The sequence below is a fragment of the Rhincodon typus genome, chromosome 7, assembly GCF_021869965.1.
Source record: "Rhincodon typus isolate 14 chromosome 7, sRhiTyp1.1, whole genome shotgun sequence".
NCBI lineage: Eukaryota > Metazoa > Chordata > Chondrichthyes > Orectolobiformes > Rhincodontidae > Rhincodon > Rhincodon typus.
In genome coordinates, this window is record NC_063338.1 from 56,496,905 (window position 1) to 56,510,305 (window position 13,401).

Genomic DNA, 13,401 nt, shown 5'->3' on the forward strand with positions numbered 1-13,401 from the left:
CAGTGGTCGACAGTAGCAGCAGCGTGTACTGACTACAGGATGCTCTTTGGCACCCTGCAAAGCCATCTCTGAGAGCATCTTCCAAATTCCTGGCTTCTATCATCTAGAAAAACATAGTCAGCAACAGCTGGGCACACCACCAAATGCAATAACATCCTGGCCTGAACTCTATTACTGCTCTTTCACTGTCACTAGGTCAAAACTTTTTGGTAACTTTTCCTAAAAAATTATTACCGATATGTATTGACAAGCCATAGACTGCAGCCTTTCAATGATGCATATTGATATACAGCATCCGCAGTTCTTTTGGTTTTTATTATGCATATTACCACTATCTTCTCAGGTGCAACGAGAAGTGAGCATGGAATACTTGAGCTGATAAATGGTTAGCAACATTCGCACATGAAAAGTGCTTCACAATAACCATCTCCCACAAGTCAGAATCTAGCCATCTTCTCTTAATGTTCAATGACACGAGCATTGCTGAATCCACCACTATCAACTGGGTTGCCAGTGGCATTAAACCTAACTGCACCAGTCACCTAATACTCTAGCTACAGGAGATCATCAGTAGCTGGGAATGACTCTGTGAATAACTCACCTCCTGAATTCCCAAAGCCAGTCCACCATCTATGGCACAAGTCTGCAGTATAGTGTCATAGTCATAGAGTCATTCAGCATGGAAACAGACCCTTTGGTCCAACTTGTCCATGCCGACCAGATTTCCCCAGCTAAACTAGTCCCATTTGTGTGTGTTTGGCCCAAATCCCTCTAAACATTTTCTATTCATGTACCTGCCAGATATCTTTTAAACGTTGTAATTGTACCTGCCTCTACCACTTCTTCTGACAGCTCATTCTATATATGCACCACCCTCTGTGTGAAAATGCTGCCCCTCAGGTCCCTTTTAAATCTTTCACCTCTCACTTTAAACCTATGCCTTCTAGTTTTAAAATCCCCTATCGTTTGCTTTTCACCTTATCTATGCTGCTAATGATTCTACAAACTACAGAAGGTCAGCCCTCAACCTCCTACATTCTGGGGAAAATGTTCCGGACTAATAAGACTCTTCTTTCAGCTCAAACCCTCCACTCCTGCTAACGTTTTCTGTACCCTTTCCAATTTAATAATATCCTTCCTATAGCAGGGTGACCAGAACTGTACGCAGTACTCCAAAAATGGCCGAACCAACGTCTTGTACAGCCGTAACATGATGTCACAACTCCTATACTCAATGCTCTGATCAATGAAGGCAAGAATGCCAAACGCCTTTCTCACCAACCTGTCTACCTGTGATGCCACTTTCAAGGAACTATGTCCCTGAACCCCTAGGTCTCTCTCTTCGACAATACTCCTCAGGGCCCTACCGTTAACTGTTTAAGTCATACCCTGGTCTTAAGTCTTACCAAAATGCAATACCTCGTACGTTTCTAAATTAAACTCAATCTGCCACTCCTCCGCCCATTGGCCCAACTTATCAATATTCCATTTTACTCTTAGATAACTTTCATCACTGTATACTACAGCACCAATTTTGGTGTCATCCACAAATTTATTGACCCTGCTTCCTATTCTCACCCAAATTGTTTATATAAATGGCAAACAACAGTAAACCCAAAATCATTCCCTGCAGAACACCACTAGTCACAGACCACCAGTCCAAAAAACAACCCTCTACCATCAACCTATGACTCCTACCGTCCAGCCAATTTTGTATCGACTTGGCTAGCTCTGCCCGAATCCCATGTGATCTAACTTTATGAAGCAGTCTACCATGCGGAATCTTGTTGAAGGCCTTGCAAAAGTCCTTTTGGACAATGTCGACTGCTCTTCCCTCATCTATCTTCTTGGTCTCATCCTCAAAAAACTCAATCAATTTTGTGTGACACGATTTCCCACGCACAAAGTCTTGCTGACTATCCCTAATCAATTCTTGCTTCTCCAAATGCATGTTGATCCTGTCTCTCAGAATTCCCTTCAACAACTTACCCAACGCTGACTTCAGACTCACCAGTCTATAATTCCCTGGCTTTTCCTTAACTCCTCTCTTAAATAAAGGCACAACCTCAGCCATCCTCCAGTCTTCCAGCACCTCACCTGTGACTGTCAATGATACAAATATTTCTGCTAGGGGCCCCGCAATTTCTTCCTTAGCTTCCAACAATGTCCTGGGATATGCTGATCAGGTCCCAGGGATTTACCTACATTTCTGTGTTTTAAGACCTCCAGCCCCTCCTTTTCTATAATATGGACTGTTTTCAAGACATCAATATTTATTTTCCCAAGTTCTCTAGCTTCCATGTCTTTCTCCACAGTAAATACTGATGCAAAATATTTGTGTAGTATCGTGCTCATCTCCTATGGTTCCACACATAGATGGCCTTGTTGATCTTTAAGGGCCCCTATTCTCTTCGTAGTTGCTCTTTTGCCCTTAATGTACTTGTGGAATCTCTTTTGATGCTCTTTAACATTATCTACCAAAGCTATCTCAAATCCCCTTTATGTCCTCCTGATTTCCCTCTTAAGCATGCCCTTTCTACCCCTATATTCCTCAAGGGAATCATTTGATCTTAGCTGTTTATACCTGACATATACATCCTTCTTTGTCTTGTGCACAGCCTCAATATCTCATCTGATCCAGTGTTCCCTCCTCTTACCAGCCTTGTCTTTCATTCTAACAGGAATGCACTGTCTCTGAACTCTCATTATCTCACTTTTGACGGCCTCCCACTTGCCAGTCATCCCTTTGCCTGCAAACGGCCTACCCCAAACAACTTTTGAAAGTTCCCATCTAATACCATCAAAATGGGCCTTGCTCCAATTTAGGACTTTAACTTTTATACAAGGTTTAAACACTATGGTGGTCCCAATCTATGTTTGAAAAGTTAAAATACCCTAGTATTACAATCCTATTATTCTTACAGATATCTGAGATCTGCCTACATATTTACTCCTCAGTTTCCAGTTGACTACTGGAGGACCTATAGTACAATCCCATCAAAGTGATCATCCTCTTCTTATTTGTCAGTTCCACCCATATAGCTTCACTGGACAATCCACCGGAAATATCCTCTCTAAGTAGAGCAATGGAACATAGACATAGAACATAGAAATGGACAGCACAGTCGAACATGATGCCGAACTAAAGTAATCTCTCCTGCCGGCCCTTGGTCTACATCCTCCACTTCCTGCATGTTCATGTGCTTATCAAAAAGTATCTTAAAACGCCCTTATCATATCTGCCTCCACCACTACTCCTGGCAGTGCGTTCCAAACATCTACCCACTCTCTGTGTAAAAATCTTGCCCCTCACATCTCCTTTGAATTTTTACCCTCTCACCTTCGACATTTCAATTCTGCGAAAAAGATTCTGACCGTCAACTCTATCTGTGCATCTCATAATTTTATAGACTTCTATCAAGTCTCCTCTCAGCCGCTACTCCAGAGAAAACAACCAGAGTTTTTGATGTTTTCCCTAATCAAAAACGCCCCACCCCCTCCTCTCTTGCTTCCCTTTCTATCCTTCCAAAAGCATCTATATCCTGGAATATTAAGTTGCTACTCCTATCTCTCACTCAACCACATTTCTCTAATAGCTATGACATCCCAGTCCTATGTTTCCATCCATGCCCTGAGTTCAACTGCCTTATCTGTCAGGCCTCTTGCATTGAAATTAATGCAGTTTAATTCTTTAGTTTTACCAGATTCTCTGCTATGAACTTGCCTGCTTTTTCTGTTTAACTTGCTCCCTTTAACTTCTGAGCTATCCTCAACCTCGCTCTTTTCTCACTACTGCTTAGGATCACCTGTCTCCCCTGCTCGCACCAGTTTAAAGGCTACTGAGTAGCACAAGCGAATCTCCCTTCCAGGGTATTGGTCCCTTCCAGTTCAGGTGAACCCCACTCCCCTTGTACAGCTCACTTCTACCCAAAGGAGATCCCAATGATCCAAAAATCTGAACCCCTGTCCCCTGCACCATCTCGTCAGCCACTCGTTTATCTGCCCTGTCCTTCTATCCTACTCTCAATAGCACACCGCACCAGAAGTAATCCAGAGGTTACTATCCTTGAGGTCCTGCTTTTGAACCTCCTGCCTAACTTCTTAATATCACTCTGCAGAACATCATCCCTTTCTCTACCTATCTCCTCTGTACCAATGTGTATGATGACTTCCGGCTGCTCACGCTCGCCCTTCAGAATTTGGTGCAACTGCTCTGAGACATCCTTGACCCTACGATAGAATACTCTTACTTTCTTAAATGACTGTGCCACCAACATTAAAGAGGCTTAACAACTTCTACAACAAAGCACCTCTTTCATCACCTTAAACATTCAATCCTTCCAGTACCAGCACTTTGTAGAATACATCATCTACAGCAAACCACCAAGGTTGCTTAACTGCACCTCCACTCCAGTGACGTCTATCACTGAGAAAGGCAAGAGTAGCAGATTTATGAGAACCCTGCAGCCTGCAAGTTCCCCTTCAAGCAACACCCAACACTGACTTGGAAATATATTATCATTCAAACACTGGGTCAAAACTATGGAGCTCCCTTCCTATTAGCCCTCTGGGTGTGCCTTCACCACAAATGTCTCAGGGACAATTACAGATGGGCAAAAAATGCTGGCATAGCCATTGATTCTCATTCTGTTAAGGTATTTAAAAAAGCAGGCAGAAAGTAAGTCTTAGGAAAACAAGATCCGTAATTGCATAGCTTTTATTATGTAAGATATCATAAGATGATTAGAAGTAAGAACAGGAATGGGATGTTTCGACCCTTAATACTGCTGTGCCACTCAATATGATCATGGCTGATCCAACACTCCTCATGTCCATTTTCCTACCCCATAACCCTTAATTCCCCAACCAATCAAGGATCTATTTCACTCTCAGCCTTAAGTAATTACAAGGTCTCTGCCCCAACAGTGCTCTTTGGCAAGGTGTTTCAAAGACTCATAACCCTCTGATAGAAGAAATTCTTCCTCATCTCAGCCTTAAATTCTGAGAATATGCCATCTGGTCCTAGACTCTCCCATGAAGGGAAACATCCTGTCAATACTTACCCTGTCCAGTCCCTTCAGAATCATGGTCAATACAGTGTGCAGCTGGAGGAGCACAGCAGGTCAGGTATTATCAGAGGAGCAGGAAAGTTGATGTTTCGGGTTTACACCCTTCTTCGGGACCCCTTTAGAATCCTCTAAGTCCCAATGAGTCACCACTCATTCGTCTAAATTGTATTGGCACTGATTGAGGAGGAGATGGAACCAGTCCAGGCTGGATGAGTGCAACTGAGCTGGACTGGAACTGATGGCCCCAGGGATGTCTTTAAGTGTGTAGGTGGGGAAGGTTTAAAGTGAATTGGCAGGGGGATGGAAATCTTTACTGGGAGATGGATAATACAGAAATATGGACTAAAACAAAAGACAAATGGGATATAAGAAAGGCAAGCAGGAGCCACAGTAAATGGAAGTAAGAATGCTAAAAAGACAAGCATTAAGGCCTTGTGGCTGAATTAGTCATGCAAATAGATCTTACAGGTATGATATAGTGGGGATTACAGAAATGTGGCTGCAGAGTGACCAGGAATAGGAACCGAATATTCAGTTGTAGAAAACACAGACAAAATAGAAATTCAAGTGGCACGCACTGACTCATGGGACCACAGGAATCAGTGCTTGGACCCCAGCTATTCACAATATGTAATAATGATTTAGATGAGGAAACTACATGTCATATCTCCAAGTTTGCAGAAGACACAAAGCTGGGTGGGATGGTGAGTTGTGAGGAGGATGCAGAGATGATTCAGTGTGAGTTGGACAAGTTAAGTAAATGGGCAAATAAAGAGCAGATGCAGTACATTATGGATAGAAGTGAGGTTATCCACTTTGGTTGTAAAAACAGGCAGGCAGATCATGATCTGAATGCTGATAGATTGGGAAAGGGGGATGTGTAAAGAGATCCAGGTGCCCTTGTACATCAGTTGCTGATAGTAAGCATGCAGGTGCAGCACATGGTGAAGAAGGCAAAGGGGACGTTAGCCTTCATAGTGAGACAATTTGAATACAGGAGCAGGGATGTCTTGCTGCAATTGTACAGGACCTTGTTAAGTATTGTGTGAAGTTTTAGTCTCCTCATCTGAGGAAGAATGTTCTGGCTACAGAACGAGTACAATGAAGGTTTACCAAATTGATCCCTGGAATGGCAAGCCTGACATAAGAGAAGAGACTGTTTTAATGATTTGCTCTAAATCTATTTTCCCATTCTTTCAGTTGACAATTCTGAGTTGATGACCCCAATTCACTATCTTTCCACCCATAGGAAACTGCTTTTCCCAATTGCTTTTTCAAAATGACTGTTAAACCTCCTCTTGCTTTTCTCTACTCTAATAGAATTGGTCTATCCCTGATTTGTCTCATGACTCCAGATTTCAATCTAATTGAAACAGCACACTCTATGCCTTTACTGATTTTTTTCTACAACATTCATTACTGCACTGATCAGTCTATTAACTAATGCCTTTGCAACTTTTGGAATATTTCTTTCCTTTGCTCCTTCTTGATAAACTCAAAATGTTATTGGCTGTTTTTTTTTTAAATGGCTTTAGTTATTTCTCAAGTGAAATTAAACATTTGAACATATAGCTTTGCCCTTCATTCACAAAGAAACTAGAAAATACGAGCAAGAGTAGGCCATTCAGCCCTTCAAGCCAGCTCTGCCAGTCAACATGATCATGGCCAATTCTCTATTTGAACAATACAGACCCATCCTCTCCCATATCCTTTGATGCATTTAGTGCCTAGAAACCTATCTCATTCTGAATCATGCTGGAACCAGAGTCCTGGTGAATCATTTAACTAGGGATGTGGATCGGGATTTAAAGTAAATAGTGGGGGTGTCTAGTGGGTTTAGTTGAATGGAAACTTATAGAAAAAATTAAAGATGAAGAAGGCTAAGCACAGGTTATTGAAGTTTCCAGAGCAAGTAAAAGAACAGAGAGTACGCAAAAGGTCAGGGACCTAACTTCAGGAACAGCAGGTAGGGGGACAACAATGACAAGGGGCCAGTCAACGCAGGACTCAGGGTGTTGTACTTAAATGCATGCAGTATACGAAACAAGGTAAATGAGTTTGTAGCACAGAATGAAATTGGCAGATATGAGGTAGTAGGTATCACAGAGACAAGGCTGCAAGGGGATCAGAACTGCAAATTAAATATCCAAGGATATGCATGCTATTGAAAGGAGCAGCTTGTGATTGAGTCCACAAAGGAACAGGCAATTCTAGACTTGGTGTTTTGTAATGAGGCAGACTTAATTGGGAGTTTAAGGTGAAGGAACCCCTAGGAGGCCGTAACCATTATATGGTAGGATTCACCCTGCCGTTTGAGGGGGAGAAGTTGGAATCAGATGTAATGATTTTACAATTGAGTAAACATAGTTACCAAGGCATGAGGGAGGAGCTGGCCAGAGTTCATTTGAAGTGAAGCCTAGCCGGGAAGACGGTAAAGCAACAATGGCGGGAGTTTCTGAGGATAATTCGGGAGGCACAGCAGATTTCACTCCAAGGAAGAAGAAACATACTAATGGGAAGGCAAGACAACCATGGCTGACATGAGGTTTGGAACAGCATAAAAGTAAAGGAAAAAGCATATGATGTCGTGAAGATTAAAGGATCAGACCAGATACACCCAGAGTTCTAAAGGAGAAAGCTGAGGAGAATGTGGAGGCATTACCGGTGATTTCTCAGGAATGATGGGAGTCAGGGAGTATCCCAGATGACTGGAAAATGGCTGATGTAATACCCTTGTTTAAGAAGAGAGGGAGGTAGAAGACAGGAAACTATAAGCCAGTTACCCTGACCCAAGTTGTTGGTAAGATTTTAGAATTCATTATTAAGGGCAATAGCAGAGTGCTTGGAAATGCTTGGTAAACTAGGGTAGAGTCAGCACAACTTCATGAAGGGGAGATCATGCGTGACAAACCTGTTAGGATTATTTGAGAGGGAATGAGCAAGTTAGACAAAGGACAGCCTGTGCACTGTGCCACAAGATAAGAGCCTATGGTGCTGGGGCAAGGTAATGGCATGGGTAGAGGGTTATCTGACTGGCAGAAAGCAAAACGTTAGGATAAAGGGATATTTTTCAGGATGACAGCTGGTGGACTAGTGGAGTTTGCAGGGGTCAGTGTTGGGACCACAACTATTCACTTTATACTTTGACGTTCTGGATGAAGGAACTGAGGGCATTGTTGTTAAGTTTACAGTTGACACAAAGGTAGATGGAGGGTCAGGTAGTGTTGAGGAAATGAGGAGGCTGCAAAAGGATTTGGATTGACTAGGTCAATGGGCAAAGAAGTGGCAGATAGAATACAAAATGGACAAATGCAAGGTTATGCACTTCGGTAGGAAGAAGAAGCATTGACTATTTTCTAAATGGGGAAAGGCCTCACAAATCTAAAGCGCAAAGGGACTTGGAAGTCCTCGTTCAAGATTCTCTTAAGGTTCAAAGGCAGGTTCACTTGGCAGTTATGAAGGGAAATGCAATATTAGTATTCATTTCAAGAGGACTAGAGTATGACAGCAGAAATGTACTGTTGAGGATGCATAAGGCTCTGGTCAGATTGCATTTGGAAATTTTTTGAGCAGTTTTGGCCCTGTATCTAAGGAAGGATATGCTGCTGTTGGAAGGAGTCCAGAGAAGGTTTACAAGAATGATCCCAGGGATGAAGAGCTTGTCATATGAGGATTGATTGAGGAGTCTGGGACTGTAGAACGTAGAACAATGAAAGTGGTATCTGATTGGAATTTACAGAATACTGAGTGGTCTGGATAGATAAAACATGGACAAAATGGTTCCATTAAGAAGAGAGACTATGATCCGAAAGCAAGCCTCAAAATGAAGGGATGACCCATTAGAACTGAGATGAGGAGGGATTTCTTCAGTCAGTGGGCTTGGGGGGTGGGGGGTGGGGTAGTATTCATCTGTGGAACTCATTGCAGCACAAGACTGTGGAGGCCAAGTCATTGAATGTATTTAAGACAGAGATAGATAGGTTCTTGGTTAGTAGTGGGATATAGGGTTACGGGAGAAGGCAGGAGAGTGGAGTTGAGAAACATATCAGACCTGATGGAATGGTGGTGCAGACACAATGGGCTGAATGGCCTAATTCTGCTCCTAACAGGAATTGCTGGCAAAACTCAGCAGGTCTGGTAGCATCTGGAGAGAAAGCAGAATGAACATTTCAAGTCCGGCCACACTTCATCAGAATATCTTTTCTTTGGAAAGGAGACCAAAACCGCACACAATTTTCCCAATGTGGTCTCACCAAGGTCCTGTACAGTCATAGCAACACACTGTTGCTCCTGTACACAAACCCTCTTTGCAGTTAAGATCAACATGCCATTTGACTTCTTTCAGTACATCCTTCAGCATGCTTTCATTGAGATCAAAGTATAACGTTTTAATCTCCATAACGTACCACCATAATTATTCAAATCAAATTGTATCTAACCGGTTTTTGCTCATTTTGTTAATCTGCTTATGTTTTCCTCTCTTTATACAATATGTCTTGTATATAATACATTCATGTCAACCTCCAACTTTGCCATTGTGACTCATATCTTTATGCCTCATCCGTAATACGCAGAAATGAGTGGACCTGCATTGTCAAGTAATTAAAGAAAGTCACAGGACACACCTACCATTTGTATTTGACTAACACCCATTAGTTCAATTGCACTGCCATGACATCACTTGATTTACTTTGAGGAAGCCTAATTTTACTCATTGCATCAATATCTAAAAAGGAAAATTCAGTTCTACAAGTGATTCTGATAAAAAAAAACTTACATTCTCCACGTCTTCTTGGCTCAAAATGTCACTGGTAAAACAGTGTACAGAAATCTCAAATGGTTTTAGCTTGTCGATTAAAGCTGGGGACAAGACTTCGATGAGTTTCACCTCCAGATCATTTTGAGCTTCCAGTGAAGGGGATATTCCGGTATCTGCATCGAAACGGACATACTGAACGGCATGAGAACACCCCCCTTCCACAAGGGCAGTAACAAACTCTCCAAACCAACCAACTGCAGGGGGCTTCCTGGTGATCTTGGTGAGCAGCAGGTTGACAGCAGCCTGGTTGCCTTTTTGCAGTTTCATGGCCCGGATCTCCTCCTTATCGGCCTCTTGCATGAACGTGATTAAGTCCAGCACTGGATCCACTTGGATGATCGCGACCAAGCGGCTGCGGAAACATTCGATCAGTAACAGGCGCTGCTGCTCTCGCTCCTGCTCACAACCGGTGGAGCTCATGGTGAACAGCTCTGCGACAGCGGAAAGCAACACTGAACGCTCGCTCCTCTCTTCTTCCTGTTTTAAGGCGATCAGTTTCGGTTTCGATTCTATAAAGTCACGCAGTGAAACCCAGCTGACATGGGAAAAGGGGACTTCCAGCCGCAGTATATGGAAGAAGATATACACTTAGCAATGTACAGTAGAAAGCCCAGTAAACAGTGAAGCAAAGTCTCGATTTCTGTTTCTGTTTACCAGATCAAAAAACCAAACGATCAGATTCCCTTTTACAAATAGATCATGTACTTTCTGATTAGCATAAAAACAAATCATTCCAGACTTCAAGGTTATGATGCACTCTGGATAATTTTGCCTCATTCTCGTGTACAAGATCCAGTGAATTGTATACATAAGAAAAATATATCAAAATAATTACATTTTATTGATGTTTAATTGATTAATCTGCCTTTAAGAATAATTCAATCTTATTTATAATGCATCAGAGATTGTAGGAACTGCAGATGCTGGAGAATCTGAGAATAACAAGGTGTAGAGCTGGATGAACACAGCAGGCCAAGCAGCATCAGAGGAGCAGGAAGGCTGACGTTTCAGGCTTAGACCCTTCTCTAGGCCCGAAACATCAGCCTTCCAGCTCCTCTGATGCTGTCTGGCCTGCTGTGTTCATCCACCTCTACAACTTGTTACCTCTTATTTATAATGCACTGTTTTTGATCAAACTATTGTCCTTTCCACTTTATTTACTGCTTTTCTTCTCTGATTTCTCCCCCCTCTCCCCTCCTCATTTTATTTTTCAAGGTGGTGACATTATAGAGGTTTATAAAATCATGAAGGGCATAGATAAGGTGAATAGCAAAGGTCTTTTCCCTGAGGTAGGGGAGTTCAAAAACTAGAGGGCATAATTTTAATGTGAGAGGAAAAAGATTTAAAAGAGACCAGAGGGGCAACTTTTTCCACACAAGGGGTGGTTTGTGTGTGGAACGAGCTGTCAGAGGAAGTGGTAGGTACACGTTAAGTTACCTTATTTAAAAGACATTTGGATAGGTACTTTAAAAGGAAAGGTTTAGAGGGAAATGGGCCAAACGTCGGCAAATGGGAGTAGTTTAGTTTGGGAAACTGATTGGCATAGACGAGTTAGGTGGAAGGATCTGTTTCCATGCTGTATGACTCTGTGACTCTAAATTTACAAGTTTGCTGATGACACCACCCATAGTTGGTCAGATCTTAAACAACAACAAAACAGAGTACAGGAAAGAGATAGAGAGCTTAGTGACAATAATCTGTCCCTCAATGTTCCTGGGAGTAAATGTCACCAACAATCTGCCCTGGTCCATCCACATCAATGCTACAGTCAAGAAAGCGCATCAACGCATCTACTTCCTCAGAAGGCTAACGAAATTCGCCATGTCCATGATGACTCTTAGCAACCTTTATAGATGCATCATAGAAAGCATCCTACCCAGTTGCATCACAGCTTGGTATGGCAATTGCTTTGCCCAAGACTGCAAGAACTTACAGAGAGTTGTGAACACAGCCCAGTCCATCACACAAACCAGCCTGAAGAAGGGTCTAGGCCCAAAATGTCAGCTTTGCTGCTCCTCTGATGCTGCTTGGCCTGCTGTGTTCATCCAGCTCTACACCTTGTTATCCCAGCCTTCCTTCCATTGACTCTGTCTATACAGCCCACTGCCTTGGGAAAGCAGCCAAATAGTCAAGGACCCCTCCTACACTAGCTATACTCTCTTCCACCTTCTTCCATCAGTCAGAAGATACAAAAGTTTAAAAACACGTGTCAGCAGACTCAAGAACAGCTTCTTCCCTGCTGTTATTAGACTTTTGAATGGATCTCCCATATACTAGAGTTGGTCTTTCTCTGCACCTGTTCAAGTCCATCCTCGGACATTGTGGGAGGCTAGGAAGAAATTGCAGAGGCCCTTGCAGAGATTTTTGCTTCATCTTTAGCCACTGGTGAAGTTCCAGAAAACTAGAGGGTGGCTAATGTTGCTCCATTATTTAAGAAAGGTAGCAAAAAAAGCCAGGGAACTACAGGCCAATGAGCCTGACATCAGTGGTAGGCAAGTTATTGGAGAGGATACTGGGGGTCAGGAGCAACCAACATTTGGATAGTCAAGATCTGATTAGGGATAGTCAGCATGGATTTGCATGCAGAAAGTCATGTCTGACAAATCTTTTAGAGTTTTTTGAAGAGGTAACCAAAAGGAATAATGAGGGTAGGGCAGTGGATGTTGTTGATATGGACTTTAGTAAGGCCTTTGACAAGGTCCCGCACAGCAGGCTAGTGATGAAGATTAGGTTGCATGGGATCCAGGGAGAGGTAGCTAATTGGATTCAAAATTGGCTCGATGGTAGGGAGCAGTAGGTGATGGTTGAATGGTTTTTCTTGGACTGGAGGCTTATGACTAGTGGTGTGTCACAGGGGTCGGTGCTGGGACCTCTGTTATTTGTTATTTACATAAATGATCTGGTTGTGAATGCACAAGGCATGATTAGTAAGTTTGTATATGATACAAAATTAGGATATAACATTGAGAGTGAGGAAGGTTATCAAAAATTACAGAGAGTTCTTTATCAGATGGGGAAGTGGGCTGAGGATTGGCAAATGCAATTCAATGCAGGTAAGTGTGAGGTGTTGCACTTTGGAAAGTCAAATCAAGGTGGGACTTGTACAGTAAATAGTATGTCCTGAGGAGTGTTGTGGAACAGAGGGACCTAGGAGTACAAGTACGTAGTTCATTGAAAGCAGCGTCACAGGTGGACAAGGTGGTGAAGAAGACATTTAACATGTTGGCCTTCATCAGTCAAGGCATTGAGTATAGGAGTTAGGGCGTTATGTTACAGTTGTATAAGTCATTGGTAAGGCTGCACTTGGGGTATTGTGTACAGTTTCAGTCACGCTGTGATAGGAAAGACACACGAAACTGAAAAATGTGCAAAGAAGATTTATGAGGAAGTTGCCAGGACTAGTAGGCCTGAGTTATAGAGAGAGTTTGGCTTGGAGAGGACTTTATTCCTTGGAAGGTAGGAGAATGAGGATTGACTTTATTGAGATGTATAAACACATGAGGGGCATAGATA

General features: G+C 42.6%; 1 protein-coding gene across 1 annotated transcript in view; it reads right to left on the reverse strand.

Moving 5' to 3' along the window:
- The window catches only part of ifih1 (interferon induced with helicase C domain 1), a 130,463-nt gene extending 120,106 nt beyond the window's left edge, over positions 1-10,357 (reverse strand). Inside the window, exon 1 of the mRNA XM_048598614.1 lies at positions 9,847-10,357. Within this exon, the coding sequence (XP_048454571.1) occupies positions 9,847-10,308 (462 nt within the window). The 5' untranslated portion in view covers positions 10,309-10,357. The remainder of the gene's footprint in view (positions 1-9,846) is intronic.
- Positions 10,358-13,401: the final 3,044 nt, after the last annotated feature.